Here is a 22,667-nt window from a genome sequence, read left to right as displayed (position 1 = left end):
TTGCAAGAGGGAGAGAGTCGTTCTGGTGACCTTACTGATGTAATTAATAATACCAAGGTTCCTGACAAGAGTATTTTTTGTGTCTAAAGGTAAAATGGTAGAACATAATAAAACCAGACTCATGCAGAGGAATTTTTTTGGTTTGTTTTTGTTGTTGTGCTTTCAAGGATAAAGTTTTAAATGTTCAAAACTCAAAAAAATACTAAAGTTCTCTGAAAACTCTCATAAGAGCTGTGTAAGTTGTTTTATTAGACCAAGTTTTAACCAATATACAAATTACATTTAAAGAAAAAGAAAAGCACAGATATTGGATGAGGTCTTCTTTATTCACTGTTCTGCAGCTGGTATGCAAATGTGCAGATGCATAAAATTCTCTCTCATACGCACAGTCATACAAAAGCGAGCAACACCTGCATCAGGCACCACAAACAGTCCTCAACATGACGACAGCAGCAGTGTGTGTGTGTGTGTTTAGGCATCAAACTTGCTCCCCTCGACCAAGAGTTTAGAGTGAAGTTGTCATTATCACACACAGACCGCACGCTCTTGTTATGTCAAAGGAGTGTTTGAGAGCTTGACCAGTAGAAGCAAATTAAGCTTTTACACAGAGTCAACATTTCAAATGTTTCACAGTTATATTCAGATGTAAAATTCAGCCATTAGATTAAAGCATCTGATTTTCAAGTGACCCTACATAAATGGCTGCTGCACCTAAAAGGAAGTGATGCCTTTAATTCCCTAACATTTTCATACCCGTGTCAAGAATCTAGCTTGTAGGTGGCTTGATTTTCATAACCAACAGCAAATTACACGTGCAAAAGTCAGTGGCATCTTATGATATTAAACAACACAGACTTCATAAATACCAGAACATTACTGAAATAATAATTATATTAGATTTTGACTGAAACTGCATGAAGTTAAAAATATTCAATTTGCTATTCTAGTTTTGATCTAATAAAAGCGTGCTACGAAAATTATTTCACTGGTACAATTTTTTTAACGGCCTCTAGAACATCGGCCGTGTCCACCTTATCGCCAAACTCCTTTTCGCGGTGTTCCAGGAGGATGCCCTGCCAAAAAACAAAACATGTGCTTAAAAATAGAGACGAATTTTGTGAAGCATCACTGAGCCAAATCTGTGGAAGCTACCTGTTCTGCTGGTCCGATGACAAACACCCCTCCGAGGACAAAGCCCTCTCCATTCATGTTGCCCTGATACCCAGACCTCCAGGCTCGCATGAAGTTCTGCCACACTCCCAGACGAATGAACCCCAGGCCTCCCATCCTTCTCTGCACCGGGCCATAAAAACGTTTCTGCAATGCACATTTTAGTTTCAGTCCGCCTCATTTATACTCAGCATACAGCAATTATAGTAGCATTATTTGACTGCTACTCTCAACTGATTTATCACTGCGTTCTCATGACCCAACACTCTTACTGTCAACAAGCAATCCCTGACAGTTTGCACTGCTGCTTGATTTGAGATTAAAGATCATACAAAAGACAGGGGTACTTGTAACTGTGGTTCTGGCAGGACATTCAGTAAAACGGCCCCTTGCAGTTAAGACAAGATGCTGGTCAGGATTAATTTATTCACAGAGCTCCCATTAGAAAAACCATTAGGAGGAAGGAGGAGGGCATTTAAGAGCTTTTTAAGCAGCAGAGGCAATGTCAGAAAGACAAAGAGGAGATATATGCTTGAAAAGCTTAATAGCAGCGAGCTAATGAAACGCGACAGATTAGATCGTGCGTAGATAATGTGTGTGGTGGATACCATTAGAGACGCACTCATGCCGAGAATGAAAAAGATATCGCTGAGAAAAAAACTCCAAAGAGTTCAGCGGCGATGACTTCAGCCTTTCACAACCTTTCACATGAATGATTACCTTCCTTTCAAACAGGCCTCCCCTGCTGTTGTGGGTGTGAATATTTAAAAGCCAAACAATTTATCAGCATTAATAACTGACAGATAACAGTACTCATCTTACCATCATGGCAAATAAACATAACCAAGTGATCATAACGACTATGAGCATGTTGATTTAGACTTTTGCAGTGAATCTCTGCAGAGCCTACAATGTAAGTGAAGTGAGTGGCCAACGTTGTTGCCAGCGTTTAAGCTTTTTCTGGTTCATTGCGTGCCAGTGTGACCATGTCCTGTTTTATATGCGGTGTCGGCCAATAAAAACAAAAAGATGCGACGACTTTTTCCCCTCCTGCATCTTCACTCTTTGTTGTGGTCAGTTGGTTTTTTGATTTGTCCCTCAAGTTTTCCCATTTCTTTGTACATTCCTTCATTTCAATTGCGATCATTTCAGCAATCACCCTGCAGCAATGTGACATTTGTGAGTGTTTATACTGATGCTATGATTACTTTTTTTGGATGCTATGGCAGTTATTATTATTCTCTCAAATATTAAATTCAAAAGTCACCTGAAATGCACAGGAGGACTCGACATGCATTTCAGTACACCATACGGTTTCAGTTACGAGGTAGCTACGATGGTGATTTCCTGCTGAAGCCTAAACTGGAAATCTATGCTAGAGGTTTTTCAGCTCAGCCAGGAACTCTCAGATTATTCTCACAATTTTTCTGAGCATGCCTACTTGTTATCTACAGCTGCTAACCTGTTCATCTATATAGATGTCCCCAGCGAAGTGCGGTCTGAAGTCCCGGATCTCTGTGCCGATGTCCTCTTTCACAACAGCAACCAGAGGGACCCCGAGCTCTTCCAGCTGGGGCTTCAGAGAGGACAGCGCAGAGGCCTCCTGCAGTGAGACAAAAATACCGAAAAGAGAAAAAAATCACATCAAATGCACTTAGAGTTGAGTGGAAACAGACAATGTTCATTCACAGACACTTTTGGCGTCACCTCTCTGCACAAAAATCATCCAGGTCTTCTTACAGCCATGACCACAGCCCCATTCGTCTCCCACAGGCTCTTTGCTTTGATGACCTTCTCATCTGCAGACAAACCCACATTGAACTATTTCTTATCAAATCTTTGACCTCACGCGTTAGCGATTAAACGCAAGTCGCAAAGATTACGAATGCCACAGTTAAAAGAATCTAACAGAGTTTGCAAGATAGAGAAAACAACTAAATGTTCACGGTCACATGGCGCATCTCTTTCACGATGTTCATTAAGCACAGCATAGGAATTTGACCAAAGTTTACAATGATTTAATCTGCCAGAAAATTCTATTAAGTGGCTTCACTTTACATACTACACAAAACCTCATTCGCTGCATGTGTAATGTGTCAAAACGCGCACGAGGAAAGGAAACCACATCTGGCCGATTCTAGTGCTTATGTAACTTTATATTTCCTTTTAATAGCCTTAACTACATCTGCTGTTAGTCTGGTACATTCCAATATTGTACCGTATCAGAACGCTTTCTTACCACCCGTGGTGGAGTGCAGATCAGCATCTTCAAGGTACTGCAGCGTTGCATTGGCAGCTTTAGTAAGACACAGATCTGTGTTGGCCAGGAAGATCCCAGTTAGCGCAGCTCCGACGGCACCCAGACCCACAGCCCACATCCCCATTCCAAAGAGCTCGCCCTCCAGCCCAGAAGCAGAGGACAAAACTGCAACACAAAAAAGCAAAAGTATGTTGAGAAGAAGAAACATAAGCATAAGGGACATTAACTGTTCTTTATTAGAACAATATTTCACAGTGCTAGTGCAGACATCACATCTCAACTGAGATTGCATCTCAACAAGGCTCAGCATGCCCATTTTATTTGAATCTGGTGCAGACTGTAGTCTGTGAGTGTGCGTTTGTTTTTGCCATTGTACTCTTATCTAAAACTCACACATGCGATTAAATTCCTCACACACAAAGATCTGCAGGCAAATGTGCTTCTCGATAAAGCACAGCTGACCGCAGAGTTTGTTTTTTGTTGACAGTGTCTTTTAGAAAATATCGCAGCATAACATCAGGCTGCAACTACTTATTTTATTATTTTAATTATTTAAAACATAATCCATGACTATTTCCCAGAACTGAAAATCTTTAAATATGGTTTATGTTAGGGTTTTTGTGTAATTTCATTTTCTGAGAACAGGTTTATCGATTAATTGCCGAAGGATTGGTAAACTCTGCGTATGGAACTCCAATCTGACGTTAATTGAGTTATTAAATGACTCGTTTAACTTGCTTGTTTTTGTAACATTTCAAACTGGAGTCATTCCAGTGTACGGTAAGTGGGAAGAATGGAGAAAAAAAAAAAAAAAAAAAGTCGCCACGCACAGGTGAACAAACCTGAAGTCTGGGCTGTGACAGAGATTGGCTAACTGTGTAGGGAGCAGTCAAATGTGTCCTTGCCTGAAAGGATCTTGTTTGGGTCTGGACTGGCTTTGGCTTTACTTTGGTGAAACGGGGCAGTCTGGGTCCTTAGAAACTGAGGCCTGGCTGTGGTGGAGGGCTGGCTGCCTGGGTTAGAGCCCCTCACGGAGAGGGCAGAGCAGCGGAGGGCAAGCCTCCAGCTCAAAGCTGTGGAACATCTGGACAGAGCCAGCATGGTGGATAAAGTCTGATGAGCTGACTACACACACTCTTAAGATTTCACTGGAAGACAGAAACAAGTCATTTCTAAGCAGGTTAAAGCATAGTGCAGTGCAATGCTATAAACAAACAACAACATAATCCACCTTTATCGAAAGCTAAAGTCAAGGATCGACTTGACAGGTTTAAAGGAAAAGAATTTCAAACTTTTGCTTTCATTGTGATCCAATTATCAGGTTTTACCACCTGTTAAACAAGTTCGCCAGGCTTCAGTTATGCTCACACTGCAGAAGGTGCAATCAAATGTAACAAAAGCATAACGTACAAAATGTTTGATCTTCCTTGCAAAGTCTACTGTGTAACTATTTTTCAAGTTCCTACTTTTGCCCCTTAAGTTCTCTTCTGTGTAGCAATCAAGACAGAAATTACACTGAAAACCAAAACACTGTTGCCAGTTTACAGCATACTACACAGTGGGAGTCAAATCTGGCTTTTCTATATAGTCAACTTTAAAGTAAGATCAGAAAATACTAACTTGTCTCCATTGCCAAGGAATGAGTGAATGCGTCCCCTCCTGTGGTTCAGCCCATCCGGTTTAAAACTGAATCACCCAAAAGCATTTGAGTTCTGACTCCTTATTACTCAGAAAATGAAGAACCAAAAAATATATATAACCGCAGCAGCCAATCATCTGTGCAACGCACACAAGAGTCTGACTTTCTACATCTGCAGAGCCAGAAGTGAAAAAAAGAAAGAAAAAAAAAAAAAAAAAGCTGTCAACACTAACTGCTGATCAGAATCTAGTCTTCCACAAAACATGTAAACAATGAGCACGACTAGTAAATTACAAGTTTCCTAAAAAATAAAATGCTTCACTGGTGATAGCGCAACAAACCCTGTGGTATAAAGTAAATTAGTTGATTTATCTACACTTTATTTGAACAGTTTTTTGCTTTTCACTTCTTTCATCTGTCATCTTGCTGTAGAGTGAGTCATTTAACTCATTTACACCTCAAGTGCATGTCGATGAGAATACCGTGCAACTTTATACTTTTTCTAAAGTAGACGTTTGAATAAAATATTTGACAGCTACAGTAAAAAAGTAACCTGCTACAACATTAAAATAACTTTTTTATTTTATTTTTACTTGTGTTAAAGTATTCATAAGCTTTTCGTGGCTCAATCTGTGGCTTTTACCTGGAGAACTAGCGTGTCACTCATTATCACAATTGATAACTCAATGTAATTATGAGCTGATTTGTATAAAGCAGCTATGAGTAGATGTATGGCATTATTATTGTCTACTCTTTGTTATTGCATAAATATTTTCATATTATACCCCACGACTAAGGGTGTAATTATCCAAGAATTAAATCTAATTTCCATGTTTGTTTGTTTTTAATCTGAAATTACAATGCAATTATATATGGCTAAAATACGTAGAAATACGTAGCGGATGAGACACTAGAATTAAGGGGGTAATGCCTTTGTTTGTACCGGAAAGAAGAAATAATTATGTGTAATTTTAACCCTGTAAGGCCTGAACTATGAAATAAATGCAACAAAACCAATTCTTTGTTTATTGAACTTAATATAATAATAATTATGATAATTATTATTAAATGTGTTGTCAATTTCTGAATAATTATGATGCATGTATGAGTTTTAATTTGTATAGTTTATGCTAGATCTGGCATTTTTAAACAGTTTATTGCTTAAAAATGTATTGTTCACTTTATTCAGGTTTTCAAGGAAAAGTACGGTGGCCCTGAGAGGCCAAACGGACTTCCGTTTGGACTTCCCGGTGTGTTTTGTGTGCTTTTGCAGCATTTTTCTTATTGCTGGTGGGGTTTTTTTTTTTAAGTTGCAGTACGTTTGGCCTCTCAGGGCCACCGTAGAAAAGAAAAATAAAACCATTACACTGATGATGTAGAGGTCTCAAAAACCCATGTGTCAACGCATTAATAGTTCCTCCACCTTTGACATTTAGCATACATGTGACTCAGATGATGAGATGGCAAAAACTAACTAACAGTCGCCCACAGATCACACGATACAAATAATGACCTTGATACTGGTAATTGTGTAAGATGTTTGTTTACGATGACAACTGTCCAGGCAGACCAAACTTTAAAAGTGTAAATGAAAAGGAGTGATTATCTGGACGATTGCAACTGCGTGAAAGATACTGTCAAAGTCCAGAGAAGTTACTGTGATTTATCACAGCGTCGCCGCCTCATAGATAAACCGTCTCCCGTAAATTAGCATCTAAAATGAATACCCGTTACCGAGTCTGCAACCTGAGCCAGCCGGGCCTGCCAATGCATCTGTGCTTGCTCCGAAAATGTCACCGTGACGAAGATAATGAAGTAGTTTTTCAAAAAATACACACTTACCAAAATCAATTTAGCCACCAGCAACGCCTCTTACTAAACGGCTTGTCTTCGGACTTTTGCGCAGGCGTACTAACCGATTCTGAGCGCAGGGGAAACTAATCGAGCAAGATTTAATATCGTTTGACGTAATTGAGAAAAGTCAAAACAAGACTGAGAAACAGGTAAATGTGAGCTCTCTATGAACATCGCTGATGTATCGTTTTATTGTTAACTACTAGGAATGCAGTTTACATTAAATTTTCATCATATTAGGCCCAGATTAAGGTGTTGGCTTTGTGCGCTTTGGGATCAGAGCTGTTCTGTCTTTATTAGTTTAGAAACAACCCATCATTAAAAACACACAAAACATCATTACACAGTCGAGCTCATATAACCAGACATTGAGTCATTACACAGTTAAAGTGTCACATTTTAACCACATTGCATGACATCTCAGCTCGTTCATTCTTATTTGCTAGAGGACATGCTTTTAGGAACATGTTATCTATCACTATCACACAAGCTATTAATAATTCTGGCATCTATCCTTTCATGTCTTCTCGCATTTTGCGGGCCGTTCTGAGCACTGCCAGCATATTCACTTTATCCCCAAATTCCTTTTCCCGGTGCTCCAGTAGAATACCCTGGGAGAAGAAATATAATCAATCATAACCAATGAAAATATCCAGATACAGGTATTTTTTTTAAACATCACTTGTGCTCTACCTGATCTCCAGGCCCAATGACAAAGACTCCTCCCAGCACTAGTCCTTCACCTCTTAGGTTTCCCCAGAAGCCCCTCCTGTAGGCCCTCCAGATGTTCCTCCACACACCGATGCGCAGAAACATGGAGAGACACATCCACCTCACTTGTGGGCCATAGAAGTTTTTCTGTGAGAGTGAATATAAAGCTTATTGGCTTTAATTATGAAACCTTCCTTTTTCTTTGAATATCCCAAAACATTGCATAGAGGAGCAACATAAGACCTTCTGATCCACGTAGACTTTCCCCAAAAAGTATTTCTTGAAGCAGTCCAGCTCCTTGCCGAGGTTTTCTTTCACCACCGCAATGAGGGGAACTTCAAGGTCCTGCAGCTGGGAGTTCAGAGAGGACAGCTCAGCAGCCTCCTAGAGGGACAAGGAAATAGAGAATCAAAAGCATGAGTGAAAGATAAGCAGTTCTTTTTACACACATGGGTATCTCACTTCATACCTCTCTGCATAGTAATCATCCGGGTCGGCGTACGACCGTGACTACAGCTCCAGTCTTCTCCCACAGAGTTTTGGCCTTGTGTCTCTCATGGACTAAAAGAGACAGCAGAGCATTACTGAATCTAAATGCCACAGAGTTTCCCTTAAAGAAAGAGAACTCACATCCTTAAAATGAACCATAATTATGTGTCTTAAAAATCTTCTCTCTTCTAAATGTTAATGAAAGTTTGAATGGTGTTGGATAATTTTACAAATTTACAATTTTTCACATAATTTAATTACTCTCTCTGTTTATCAGTCTTGTAGACAAGTTCCTGTGTTAATACACACACACACACACACATATATATATGTACTTTTTCCCACCACAAATAAAAAATACAATTTGCATTTCAAATGTTCAGATCTCTAAGTTGTTATAATTTTAATACTGTTCTTTGACTTACCCCCGCCAGTTGTCTTCAGCTCTGTGTCCTCCAATATTTTTAGGTCGGCCCAGACTGGTTTGGTCTGGAACCAGTCTGTAATGGAGCTTATGACCTCTGCAACAAACAAACTCACTGCCTTCAGGACAGTGGTAACAGTCACCATGGTCCTAAACTGGCTCTATGAAGACCTGCACAGAAAGCAAGCACAAAGATTAACTTTCAGATATGTTTCTGTCTTTATCGCACGCTCATGCATGCTGGGAATCAAGATGATCTCAAAGTCTTTTCATGGGACAGTCCCTCTGAATGTCACCAAACTAAACAACATAAAATAGTCTCATTAATAATGTATAAGCACTTAACTGAACTAGAATCTGTAAAGCAACTCTTACCAGGCTGTGCTGCACGGAGAAATGTGGAGAAATCTTATGTTTTCAAGCAGCCTGGTAATCCCTCAACCCTCAGATCAGTCCAATCACAGTCAAATCCTTACTCATATGAAGAAAACATGCAAGGAATTCCTCAAAATCTGCTGTTAAACAGGGATTACGATGAGCTGAATTCTCAGTACCAGGTTCAGCAGGGTGCAGCACAGACAGCTTATCAAGCAGCAATGCAGACTCGGTGGTGCAACAGCATTTTTGGATATTTATTTAATGAGTTATGTTGTTCTAATTACAATTAAGCTGATAACATTAATAAATAAAACTAGACAGGAACTCAGAGGTTGCTTATGGATGTTGCACTTTTCTGTGATTCTTCATTACTTGCCAGCAAAACAAGCTGAAAGTAACTGGACATCTCTTGTGATCGGCTGAGACCAACACTGACACCTGCAGGAGGTTAGCGACATTACAAAGTCTGCAGTAGCTGACTTCCATGATACAAATAGCATTGTTTATTATTGTTTTGCTCATTCATCAATCCCACATTTTAATCAGTTTTCCAGTTATAGCCAAGTCAAGAATTGATTAAACATGCCTCTGTGTACCACACATTAGTCTATTAGACATGTTGAGCCATCTGCAGTTGTGATATTCAGGTTTTGCTCAGTTCCACATATAACGAATTTCATTAATTCATTCTGGGTGTTAGAAAAGCATTGTTAAAAAGAAATGTTTTAACTTTACTTAAACGTTTTTATTGAAAAACACTCTCTTTGAGAACTGATTTGATGATTTTTTTTTGTTCGGCTTTTTTTTTTTGTACTTTTTAGATTTGTTGTGAAGGACTAATGCAAAGTGTAACTGTCTGTCGTTGAGTGCAATGATCTGCTGAAATTTCTGTTTTATTTTTGTTAAATTGGAAATTTTGTGAAAGCCCAGATTTAACCTCAGATAAACTACAGGTTAAGGAGTTGGTGTCTGGTTTCAGTGTCAGATATATTTGAGTATCATGAGCATAATGGTTGTTGTTTTCCCTTAATCAGATTAATGAAATTACAAATTTTAATCTATTTAAAATGCAAAATCAGTCAAATTCTCACATTTGACCTTGATTTTGACTTATTTTTTTGTAAACTAATTTTTCTTGAAAAGCTAAATGCTACCCATTAGTTTATTTCTAACCTTGTATCCTTTTGTCCTTGTCCCTATCTGTAGCAATAAAACAACTGATATATGCTTAAAATCAGCATTCCCATTACAATGACATTGCAGTTTACTACTTTATTACCTAATAATGCAGTAAAATAGAGTGGGCCAGTAAATAAATAATCGTTTAAATGTAGTGGTTTTGCAGGTGGATATTTCCTGATATTGAGGGCATTGCTATTAATGTTAGAAAAACTGGTGGTAGTGCTCTTTTTCTACAAGCCAAAGGACTGAAGATAGAAGATACTGAGGAAAGATTTAATTACACAGAGGCAAGTCAAACGAATATCATGCCTTGCTCCATGATTTCTATGAGGAAAGTGGATTGCCAGAGTGGTATTGAGGGTAATATTTCACTCATTGGTGTCAGCTTCACAGAGGAATGTGCTGAGAGTCCCAAATGGGCTGGAGTACAGATAGGGCAGGGTGACACTCCCCCAGCCCAGCTGCTGCACTCCCTCTGGCTCAGCCATGTGCTGGGTTAATCTGCCCGGAGGCGTCTTTTTGTTGCTGTAAATGATTACAGGTCATTTACTTGGTAACGTAACAGATGACCTGTTTTTGTTTTCGTTTATATTAGAAAAAACTCATCCATTTGTGATGATTTAATGTGCTTTAACCATTGTGTAAAACTCATCTGTGAGGTTCAAGTGACGTCTTGGCTTTGTTTCGCTGCTGGTGTTCCCGTCACACTAACACACAAATGCAAACGTATAAACAAATGTAGAACACTGTTGTCTGGGACCAATGCTGCTGGGAGTGTGTGGGACAGACAGCCAATCAAAGCTGAAGAACTGCGCCCCACCTCCTGTGTGGTGGTGTTGCTCATTTGCATTGGTTGACATGTTACGTTCTTATTGCACTAGTGAAGCCAATCAGCGAGCTAAATCTGTAGTTAAAGAAGGAGAGTGAGAATGATAGCAATTGTAATTTGTGCCTGGTACCTTGATGGTGGAGATAGATTTTGCTATTTTTGATGTTAAAGGATTTTCAAGCCAATAATTCAGATGACTACAAACAACAAGCCAGTAGGTAGTAAAAGTCTGCAAAACCACAAACTTTTGATAAGAAATCACTATGTATCTGAGCATATAGTAAATTAAATCTGGTGACAAACTGTGTGCATTATCTGCTGTTTACTGACTGCTGCTTATATAACAAGTTGTAGCGCACACACTAAACCCTCTGCAATCTCTCAACTGTGCAATGAAAGTCCAAGCCAGGAGAGATCCGACTTTTCCTGCCTGCTCTCACTACCATCCAGATGAAACTGGTTGGTGACTAGATGAGCTCAGGTTGTGGCGAGGTGAGCTGCAGAGGTAAACTGCACGTCCTTGAACCTGAGGAAAGACAAACAGGTGTTAACACCCACTCCCTCTGAGGCCCTCGGGGTTCGCTTAACATATCTTGTTCTGTCAAGTTTGAGTCTGACTGACCCTCAAGCCCCGAGGTGACCCAGAAACCATGACCTGGCTTTAAAAGACACACTTTCAGGTAGCCAATCAAACAGGAGGAGGTTACACTTTCACGTGGCTTGATCTTGTCAAAGTGGTTTCGGATTGGAGGGGCAACATTGGGAAATATTGCAGCTTAAATGACAATTAAAAAGAAATGGAACTTGGTAATTAATGTTCAAAATACGTGAAGGTTTAAATACACTGGAAAGCTCCCTTGTAGAAATACAAAGTTCATAAGTCTACTATCTTTTGTGCTTTTCATTTTCTGACAGGCTCTTGGTAGCTGAAAGTTCAAGAGGATTTGAACTTTAGACCCTATCTAGTGTGTGTGTCTTCGGTAGATTTCAAACACACAATGACTAATTAGAAGATATCAAACAATTCATGGTTACATGGCACATTTTTAGTGTATACCCAAATGTTCTTCCACATCAATTAAATAGAAGAAAAATAAACAAGACAGCTCTACATGGAGTTTCTTTATAGAAAAAAAATAGTAACGATAATCTTCAATGTATGGAGCTTATACTAATAATTTCTAATTAGCTTGAATTAATATGAAAATCAGTTTAAGAACTCAGAGTGGTCCCCACTGTGTATGAACCTTCATCACGTACCAGGCTGGTCCTCTGATAGCAGTTATCTTTGAGCACAACCAAAGCAATCTTGTTGGCTTTGAAAAAAAAAATCAAGAACTTTTTCTCAGTCAATCATTAACAAATACTCTCTTTTTGTGAGTTCACATGTACACACAGCAACATGCGCTTGTGTTGAGCATTTTTAGACCAAAACATACAGGGGTGTATGATCCAGAGGTCAATCAGTTATGACACCAGAGTGGTTCTCCACTTTCTTTGGCATCAAACAGGACTTTCACATCTTCTCTGGTTTGATGTAGTTCACGTTTTGTTATGTTAAATCCCCTCTGACCTCTGTCTCCTATTAGGTAGCTTATTATTAGATTTTGAAGGTAGCGCAGTGTCCCTGTGGTAGGACACTCAGTACACTCTAAATCTAACCAGGTTCTGACTGGGTTTATTTTTTACAGCAGGAGACATGACTAAATAAGGCGTGTCTACTAACAATCTCCTACTATGTTGTTATTGCCCAACATGTTTGCTAAGTCATGCTTTAAAATCTGAGATAGCAATGTACAAAGGAAATGAGGTATTTTAGATCAATCCATAAAAATAGTTTGATTGCTGTTATTTTGCATTTCATGTATACAGTTCACTCTTTCAACTAGGAATTTAGGTTATCCATTTTTTATTTGTTTTATTTGTAATGTCAAATTAGGTTTCATTGTTTTTCATGTAATTATTACTAAAACAACACAGGTAGATAAATTATTTCTGGCTAATTTCTACAGTTGAAAAATGTTTCAGTTAGCACTAAGCTAATTTATGTTTGAATATTAGGCTATTTTTTAGCTAAATATTAGCTAACTGTGCGTTGCTAGTGACATTTTAACTGTTGCTTTCAGCTAAATATATATAATTAACACATGCCTACTATTTCAAATTAACTATTTAAAATCAGCTATTGATGCATTTGTCAACTGTTTAAGGTTTTCAACTTATATGATGAATTAGAGTTGAAAAACAAATGATTTAGCCATAAACAAATGGTTTTGTTTTTGTTTTGTTTTTTTACTATCTATGGTTTTAGCTAAATGTCTAAATTTTTAGCTGTTTCTTAACAGTTACGATATCATTGTTAACTGTTAGCTGTTTTCTTTAGCTATCAAGTATTTTAATAATTTCAGATTGCCTGATAATGGTTTCATCTAATTATTGTTATCACTACTATTTTTTTTTCTTTACATTTATATTACAACATTACTTTTAGCTAAATATCTCTAATTAGCCAGGGGTGGGAGTGGGAGGTTGTTTGACTGTTTGTTTTTTATATTTCTTGTTTTTGTTTTTACCTTTGGCTTAATATTTAACAGTACATCAGTTAAAAACAGTACTTTTATAGCTTTTAATATCTTAGCTAACAATCTTAAGCTATTAACTCTTTGTCCATTATGTTAATCTACTATTTATATTTTTCTCTATGATAACGATACAATAAATGTTTCGTAGATATTTTGTTGACTCTATTTACATATAGGGGATTTTCACATACTTCGCTGAAGACGTATGTGCCACCCTGCCAAGACCTCTTGTCCCTCCTTTGCCCCCTTTGTAAAATTTTCTAGCTGCACTATGCTAATTTATATTACCTTTAAATATTTTAACTATAAACTATATAATAGATAGTTCAGATATGTTAGCTAGATAGCTCTGCAGATTTCAGGTTCGGTGAGCATGCTACTTATGTGAGTGGTATTTATTTGTAAGTCAACACAGCTGTTTCTCATTTTCGCCTACCCCCCTGTATTTCCTAAAAATTCCAAATTCCTCTCTTGTGTGCATTCCTGATTATCAGTTGTTTTCACTAATTTCATCAAGCTGATTATTATTGCAAAGCTCTTGTTTTCAGCAATAAGTTCCACAATGCATAATACATACATCAAATCTGCTTTAAAAGTCCTAAAGCTGTCAGGAAGAGTGGTATTTTATTCACTACAGGAAGCTAGTTAAAATTCTCATCTCATTTCTCAAGGCCAACTCAACACTGACTGAAATTAGAGCCAGATGATGGAAAGACGTAGCGAAAAAGGATTGGCCCACTGCACTCTTGTTGCATTTAATGGGACAAGAAACGGAGTCAGAGCCATTTTTCTGTATGTTAATGTTTCTGCAAGCATGTATTGTGTTTGTATTTATATGATAGTGAGGATCTTTTCCTAAGCATCCCTTTATAGCTCCTAATATTTTGCAAAAACACAGACACGGTGAATCACGTGAAGGTCATCAGGTATCTAAGAGACATATCTTCATTAATTTGATCTTCTCTCCGGACAGGGTTTGATATTTTCTGCAGTTGTATACAAAGACAAGAGCCCCAGGCTGGGACTTGGATGGAAAAGTGCATTCAGGCAACAGGTGACTGTCTTCTCTAAACCTAATTATTGGCAATGAAATAAACTAATTATATAGATCTGAACCAAAGTACAAATTTCACGTATTTATTCTTTTTAAAATGTCTTTTGCTTTTAGAGTGTTTTTTCTTTAAAGTTGTGACTTTATTGGGACTTGGAGATTTCAATTAGAGAATACAGTCATAAAAAAACAGATATGTTTGCTCATGTAGTGGAGTGGAGTTTTGAGGCAGTATTTTTTAACCTTAATTTTCCCTTTAATTTAATTTCTATTTGAATTGCACTAATAATTCAAATCAGATGTTATAAATAGGACACTTATGATGAAGGTGACTGTTTTGTGCCCTTTAAATCAAATGTGCCTTTATATGGTACATTTTTGTGGTTGGTATTTGTAGTTATTAAACTACTGGCAAATGTCTACATGATGAAATGAATCGTAAACTTGAAAATATTTGAGCAGTAACAATGTTTAATAGCACCGAGTAGAGTATAAAGAAGTATAAAATTCATAAGCAGCTCAAGTGTATTTGAAGAAATATTGGTCAATTTCCAGCTGCAGTTTAATAAAATGTAAAATCAGGAAAACGTATCAAATTCAAATGAATGAACAGAAAATCATTTTGGTCAGTACACCAAATAATGAACTACACTGTAAAAGGAAACATTAAAATGTAGTACAGTGTTCTGTTTTTAATTTATTTCCATATTTTTGAAACCACAGATTGATTTTTTTCTATTTTATTTGTTGATTTAGTTTTACTGTGTAACTTTTAAAGTTTCTCTTATTCATAAGTCCTTTCTAGTAATTTTTTGTGTCTTTTCACCACAGCAGTGTAAACTGATTTACTTGAATGATGTAAACACAAGTAATTGCATCATTTTCCTGCTAACAGCAGCTACCTTTCTCTCTCTGTCCATAGGCTACCCTAACTTGGCTGTCCCACCTGTGTGTTGTGGTGGGTAGGGGAACTCCTTCTCAAAGATGTTTCTGCTTGGACACGGAAACGTCACGCCCTGAAGCAGAGCAGTCAGAGCTGGTGGAGATTGAAAACATGCTATTGAACATTATAATGTTTACAAAGGGTTAACAAGCAGTTTGAGCTGAAATTCCCTCCCATCATCCACTCCCCCTGGAATGGACTGTCCCATGGATTCATGTGTGTGTGTGTGTGTGTGTGTGTGTGTGTGTGTGTGTGTGTGTGTGTGTGTGTGTGTGTGTGTAAATGAGTTACAGAATGCGTGTGTGTCCCCTTAGCCATATATATTGGGCCATGTGGACACAGATGTGAAGTTTGCAGGACAGATTACGCTTTGGCTGCAGGGCTGTTGGCCTCCCTTTCTTTTATCTTTCTGGTAAAGAAAGCCAGTAGGAATATAAAGCCACCTTAGGATCTCTCTGCACTGGAAATTGAATAACCTTACCCCACAGAAAAAATGAGTGATCATCTGGAAGAAGGTTCTTTCATGTTCACTTCAGAGTCCGTTGGAGAGGGACATCCAGGTGAGTCTTTTTACAAAGTCTAGCCACCTCTGTTACAGTGACATTAAATTTTAATGCATTCAATTATAAGCTCAACACTTCCATTGAAAATGCAGTGTTATCTTGCAGAAATAGCATGCATATAAATAAACTTGATGCAAGCTGGACACTATGTCCAAAGTAACTCCACAGTGCTGCGTGTTTACCCGCCAGGCATGGATGGTATTCCATTCACAGCAACATGTGTTTAGTGGCCTTCACTCTCACTTGTAGGCAGCTGGAAGCAAATGTGTGTCTGACTGGTGCACAGTTACATGCTTAAAAAATGTCCAAGAAGAGGGCAGACACACAAGTTTAATGTAGTGTGCAAAAGAAGAGATCTAAAGACACGCAAAATGCTCTTCAAGAACAATGTCTCAAGTACACAATAAGATAAGAAGTGACAATGTGGTAAAATTAGTTTGACTATGTTAAATTATATCAAATACTCAGTAAAATGACTCCCAGATGTTCCACACAAACCTTGCTTAACTTGTAGTTGTACTCTGTCCTCCATGTTGCCTTTAAACCCCACGGTGCCCCGTCAATGTGTTGTAATCCTTTCACAAATATGTAACCTTTCAAAGTCCCATGTGCTAAATTGATAATGAGTAAGAGTTGTGCAGCTTCACAGATAGTGGCAGTATAAATGCCGACTGTTAAAAAATTAAATAAATAAAATAATTAAAAAATGAAACTGCTTTTTTAATCTGGATTCATATTAATGTAGTTCTGAAGTAAAAGTATGCTAATGTGACAAAGTGCTTATGAGAGGATGAAGCATACAAAAGGTAATACCAATGCGCCTGAATTCAAAATCTCTTTCAAACTGTCCTCTGAAACAGCAAGTGATGTAGATCCATGTGTCACACATCATGGTGTCCCTGTATTTATCATTTAAGGAGGTTATTTTTTAAAAAAAAATTACATTTTGGAAGCGCGTAGCACTCCTGAAGCCAATTTTAATGATAAACTTCACAGGTTTGAAGTTTTACTTCTACTGTTTGTACAGTAACAGAGTTGGGTGGCCTTGGCAGAACATTGCAGTACACACTTTTGAATTTGATAACACAACTCAAAGTCTGGGCTGTTCCCACAGATAGTGGCCATTTTAGTGGCTTTACCTAAGATGCACCTGTTTCACCAGCAGAGTAGTCAGATGCTGATGGGCTTTCTGATGTAACCGGTCTCCTGCATTGCTTCAGCAGGACGACACAGACAGATGAATGGGATGTATAGTGAGGCATTGTCCTGCTGCCATGCTAAAGTAAAACATTCAACAACTGCTATGTGAAATATTAGGATGTAACCTTTCATACTTTCATATAAATTACAAAATTGACATCTTCTATTATTAGTGTTAGGCTAAGCGTGCAATTTAAAATGCAATATGTCGTTTTTTCCAATGCATTTGTAAAAAATCTTCGGAATCTGATGTTTTTACCTGTTATGTGTCCACAGACAAGATTTGTGACCAGATCAGTGATGCTGTCCTGGATGCACATCTGAAGCAGGATCCCGATGCCAAAGTGGCCTGTGGTGAGCCAGAATTTGTCTCTTTTTCCGTTAAAAAAATGGCAAAACCAAGAAGAGGCACAATCTAATGAATCAGTTTGTCTTAGCAAAAAAGGGACCACATGATGAAGGCAGAATATAAGCCAACTAACCCACTGGTCTGAATTTCACCTGGATTTTATGTCGTATGCAGTGTTGATACTGTTTATTGTATTTCAGTGTTGACAACTTGCTGGTGATGGCAAAACAGCTTTGTAATTAAAGTTTGTGTTGGCAGAGACGGTGTGTAAGACTGGCATGGTGTTGCTCTGCGGAGAGATCACATCTCGGGCCGTCGTGGACTATCAGAGGGTGGTGAGGGACACCATCAAGCACATCGGCTACGACAACTCGGAGAAAGGTGAGAAAGCAAAAAAATAGACATTATTTCTGTTCTCTGTATTTAGCGTTTCCCTCTTAACCATCTCAATCCAATTCATTTCCCTTCTGTAGGTTTCGACTACAAGACATGTAATGTGCTGGTGGCCCTGGAGCAGCAGAGTCCAGACATTGCTCAGGGGGTCCATGTTGACCGGAAAGAAGAAGACATTGGAGCTGGAGACCAGGTAGGGCCACAGCAGTGTCACTGGGTCACTTTGGCTTGACAAGTGAGTGACCCTGACCGAGCACAGTTTGTTTGACTCTTTACTTCAACAGTAGAGAACACAGACGAGATCTGGTGCAATAGTGTTGGTGTGTTCAGGTTTATCAGTTCAGTAGAGGTGGAAAAAGTAGTTTTATCTAGTCCAATATTTAAAATCCTAAATGTTACAAGCTGATTGTAAGGCAGAAAAATGTGCTTCGTGGCTGATATATCATTGTTAGATTCGATAAGTGTTTATGTTACTTTTGCAAATAAATTTATTGTAGTATAGTAAATAGGGTCCCCAGCCAAGGGTTTGTGGCTCTTTAAAGGGTCACAAATTTGAGGATAAAACTTTGATGTGTAGAGGCGAAACTTCCTTTTCATGAAATTGCTCACAGTAATCTGAAGCATGATAAAAAAAAATATGTCCAGTATGTCGTGGAGTAGAAGTGTAATGCAGCAGAGAAAGGAAATAATTAAATTATACAATTGTATATAAGTGCAGTACTTGAGTGAATCAGTGTAATTTAATCAGTAACACCATCATCATCCTTAATAGTTTGGGAAGAGATAAAGAAAAAACATGTTTAGATGAAATTGATGCTTTCTCTGCATTATACCTCAGTAAGAGACAAACTCACAGCTCAGGATCATTATTTCTATAAGAGACTTCTGGCTGAAAAAAATGATCCTATGCTTAAGACTAATCAATGAAATATGGAGTAATTTGACTATATTATATATAAAGTCCCATAACCATACACGGTATAATCTACCTGATATTTGTTTTTATCATTTCAACATCTACTTCTATTTTGTCTTCTATAAATGCCTGTATGACCATTAGCCATTATGTATCCATTATGTATAATTATTATTTTAAAAATGTTCTTTTCATATCTTATATTTTATGTATTTTGTGTCATATGATAATAGAAAGTGCTGAAGATATTACTGATAAAAGAGCATGCTGATATTCCTTGTTTACTTCTTGTTTACTTCACTGATTTTCTGACTCGTTCTCTCCTCTGTAGGGTCTGATGTTCGGCTATGCCACAGACGAGACGGAGGAGTGCATGCCGCTCACCATCGTCTTAGCTCACAAACTCAATGAAAAGATGTCTGAACTTAGACGCAATGGCATCGTTCCCTGGCTGCGTCCCGACTCTAAAACACAGGTGAGGTCGTGCAACATGTGCACATTTTTTACTTACCCAAAACACAACACCACAGCAGTTTGAGAACTTTTTCTTTCAAGCTTGGATATATTTAATTAGAAAATCTGACAACCTGTCTGAAGCTGTGTTGTCACAGGCACCATAAAACAGCTAACTACAGCTTCAGTGAGTGTACCAATTCTTGTTAATCCCACAGGTGACCGTGCATTATGACCAGAAGAATGGAGCTGTGATCCCCAAGAGAGTTCACACCATTGTGATCTCTGTCCAGCACGATGACGGCGTCACTCTGGAGGAACAACAGAGAGTCCTAATGGAAATGGTAGATCCTCATGAACACACCTGACTGGGCTCTGTGTAATGTGTCGTGTGGGAAATAAAGTCACATGTTTGGTTTTGTTTCTGTCAGGTGATCAAACCCGTGGTCCCTGCAAAATATTTGGACAGCAAAACCGTCTACCATCTCCAGCCAAGTGGTCGCTTCGTCATTGGAGGACCACAGGTAATCATCACATACTGGGGGAAAATAATGAAGCAAACTAGAAAGTCATCACTGGTTTTTGCTCATCTTCTTCCTTTTTTTTGCAAACAGGGTGATGCTGGTGTAACAGGAAGGAAGATTATTGTAGACACATACGGTGGCTGGGGGGCTCACGGTGGCGGAGCTTTCTCTGGCAAAGATTTCTCAAAGGTTGATCGCTCTGCTGCCTATGCTGCTCGCTGGGTGGCCAAGTCTCTGGTTAAAGCCAAACTGTGCAGGAGAGTTCTGGTTCAGGTGAGGTTACAGCTTAACCCTACAAAGCTGTACATAGATGACAGATGACTAGAGTACAGTACAAATATGCAAACCACATCTCTGTGTGTGTTCCAGGTGTCTTATGCAATCGGAGTGGCCCAACCTCTTTCCATCTCCTTGTTCACCTACGGGTCCTCTCAGAAGTCAGAGTCAGAATTGCTCAAGATTGTCAACAAGAACTTTGATCTCAGGCCAGGAGTCATTGTCAGGTAAAAACACATAAACATGACTTTTGCATAAGATTAAATATGAATATTTACTCAAACATGAAGATGTTCTGCTTCCTTTCTAAATATGAGTTAAAAAAAAATTAGGAACTACTTTTGGCATTTTGAGGATTAAATAACTGATCAAAAATCAGATTCATCATATATCTTGATGAATTTAGAATAGAATAGAATAGAATAGAATAGAATAATCCTTTAATTGTCCCACAAGGGGGAATTTGGTTGTAACAGCAGCCAGAAAGACACATATACAAACAAACAGTACACAGGACACAGAACAGAAATATACACAATTTCTTTTCTTTACATATTTGCATCAAGGACGATGGTTACTATAAACAGAGTACTGTACAGTTATTAAATTAAATAAAATTAACTACAGATAAGAGGCAAACCCAGGTTGTAGTGCAAATCGGTTGATTAAATTATTGCAGTTACAGCGCAGATGTAAACATGTATATGTAAACATGTATGATTGTTGGGAGCAGTTTTGATTGTACAGTCTGACAGCTGCAGGGAGGAAGGACCTGCGGAAACGCTCCTTCATGCATCTAGGATGCAGCAGTCTGTCACTGAAGGAGCTCTGCAGTTCAGCAACATTTACATGAATTTAATATATAAGTAAATATTTAAGTTCAAACTTCAGTTCAACTTTATTTATATAGCCCCAATTCACAACAACAGTTGCCTCAAGGTCCTTTATTCTGTAAGTTAAAGACCATACAATATTAGAAAGACCCCTAACAATGACCAAGCATTTGGCGACAGGGTGAAGGAAGAACTCCCTTTTAACAGGAAGAAACCTCCAGCAGAACCAGGCTCAGGGAGGGGCAGCCATCTGCCACGCTGATGCATTTGGCAGGGGAAGAGGGGAAAGAGAAGCAAACTAAGAGAGAATCACACCAAAAATCAAAGTTGAAATTGTTGAAGTATAGTTAGATACAGAAAATTCTTCCTCTCTTCTTTTCTTTTCTTTTCTTTTCTTTTTTAATACTATCCATTGGAGAGGGAATCGTGGCAGACACATAACCCGCCGGGTGGCTTCACAGACATGATATCCTTTTTGCTGTCCTTTTACATTTATATTCTTCCACTTTTAGCTGATCCTTTTGGGATAATTTCCCTCTATTTAAACCTAGCCCTAGATTTCCCTTATCTATTATAATGTTCTTGTTGAGATGCAGCGTTATAGGTGAGCATTTCATTTTAAAGTGGATCTATTATGCTGTTTGTGTGTTTTTTCCATCTTCACTCTACTAATGTAGCTTTGCATGATTCACATATAAAAATAATGATTTATTTGATAATAAGCTTTGGTGCAGCCCTTTAGTTCATCCTCTTTCTTTTGATTGGCTGCTCCTCCAACAGGAACACAGCATCCACTCTAACTGATATAGTACAGAGCAAAACAAGAAGAAAGTTGTGTTTTGAGATGTTTTACCAATATGAACATAACCAATGACTTCATTTTGGTTCAAGTGTTTAAGAGTTCTGTAATCGATAAATGTTGGAGGTTGGTCCAAAGTGCAGTACAAGCCATTCTGACACACAGACAAACTTTGCCACCCATGTACGCCAAATACAAACAAAAAACTCCAAGCTCACAAGAGGACATGCAAACAATCAGTGTTTGCAGCTCATTGCACAACATGTTTCACCTTTATGGTTTTTTTCTACTCTGTATAAGAATTTATGGCTTCAAATGGTTTTGATCAAAATCTTCACAGTCCTTTCTCACCAGCAATGTCTCATCTCTTGTGTGTTCTTCTTAGGGATCTGAACCTGAAGAGGCCGATTTACCAGCAGACAGCCTCTTACGGCCACTTTGGCCGACCGGAGTTTTCTTGGGAAGTGCCCAAAAAGCTTGTCTTGTAAATACTCCACCAGCCTGTCCTGATCTCCACCTGGATGCTGAACAAGACTCCTCTTCATGGACTACAACTTCCAGCTCCAATACAACTGATTGAACACTTTTTTAACAGAAAAACAAAACAAAACAAAACAACTGAAACCACAGTTAGGGAGGGATAAGTCAGCTTTCAAGATGTGAGAAGGTAGTTATACGTGTGAGCAGTTGTAGCCAGCAGACATATGAAGGGACATCCTCCCAGTGAGGAGAGGGACATTGCAGATGGCATCTCAGTAACTAATCTTTTTTCACTGTCCTTTCCGAGGCCAAATAACATCCAGGTATCGGTGCTTTAAAAATACACATACAATCACTAGTCAAAGTCAG

At 38.4% G+C, this 22,667-nt stretch overlaps 2 protein-coding genes and 1 pseudogene across 5 annotated transcripts; 1 reads left to right on the top strand and 2 right to left on the bottom strand.

Annotated features, from left to right (window-relative positions):
- Nucleotides 1-208: 208 nt before the first annotated feature.
- Nucleotides 209-7,002, bottom strand: LOC146374948 (peroxiredoxin-like 2A). 3 transcript variants are annotated; one of them, XM_084947735.1, is made up of 7 exons: nt 6,912-6,995; nt 4,336-4,578; nt 3,410-3,595; nt 2,878-2,969; nt 2,633-2,773; nt 1,153-1,317; nt 209-1,073 (listed from the first exon to the last, which is right to left on the bottom strand). In XM_084947735.1, the coding sequence occupies exons 2-7, from the start codon at nt 4,529-4,531 to the stop codon at nt 978-980; spliced, it is 876 nt and encodes a 291-aa protein (XP_084803861.1). In that variant the 5' UTR covers nt 4,532-4,578; nt 6,912-6,995; the 3' UTR covers nt 209-977. The 3 variants fall into 3 exon arrangements, with proteins under 3 accessions (XP_084803861.1, XP_084803862.1, XP_084803863.1); XM_084947736.1 differs by lacking the exon at nt 6,912-6,995 and adding an exon at nt 5,051-5,221; XM_084947737.1 differs by lacking the exon at nt 4,336-4,578 and having other exon boundaries at nt 6,912-7,002.
- A 75-nt stretch (nt 7,003-7,077) lies between these two features.
- LOC146374947 (peroxiredoxin-like 2A) lies at nt 7,078-8,781 on the bottom strand (annotated as a pseudogene). Its single transcript, XR_014801901.1, has 5 exons — nt 8,549-8,781; nt 8,104-8,195; nt 7,878-8,018; nt 7,617-7,781; nt 7,078-7,534 (listed from the first exon to the last, which is right to left on the bottom strand). The product of XR_014801901.1 is annotated as a peroxiredoxin-like 2A (transcript).
- A 7,074-nt stretch (nt 8,782-15,855) lies between these two features.
- Nucleotides 15,856-22,550, top strand: mat1a (methionine adenosyltransferase 1A). Its single transcript, XM_084947732.1, has 10 exons — nt 15,856-16,072; nt 17,552-17,629; nt 17,883-18,005; nt 18,098-18,210; nt 19,265-19,408; nt 19,605-19,730; nt 19,818-19,910; nt 20,001-20,183; nt 20,280-20,413; nt 22,204-22,550. Exons 1-10 carry the CDS (start codon nt 16,006-16,008, stop codon nt 22,304-22,306), a joined length of 1,164 nt encoding a protein of 387 aa, XP_084803858.1. The 5' UTR covers nt 15,856-16,005; the 3' UTR covers nt 22,307-22,550.
- The last annotated feature ends 117 nt before the right edge of the window (nt 22,551-22,667 follow it).

The sequence above is a fragment of the Perissodus microlepis genome, chromosome 13, assembly GCF_051167445.1.
Source record: "Perissodus microlepis isolate ML-2025 ecotype Zambia chromosome 13, ASM5116744v1, whole genome shotgun sequence".
NCBI lineage: Eukaryota > Metazoa > Chordata > Actinopteri > Cichliformes > Cichlidae > Perissodus > Perissodus microlepis.
This window is presented reverse-complemented; position numbering and strand designations above follow the sequence as displayed.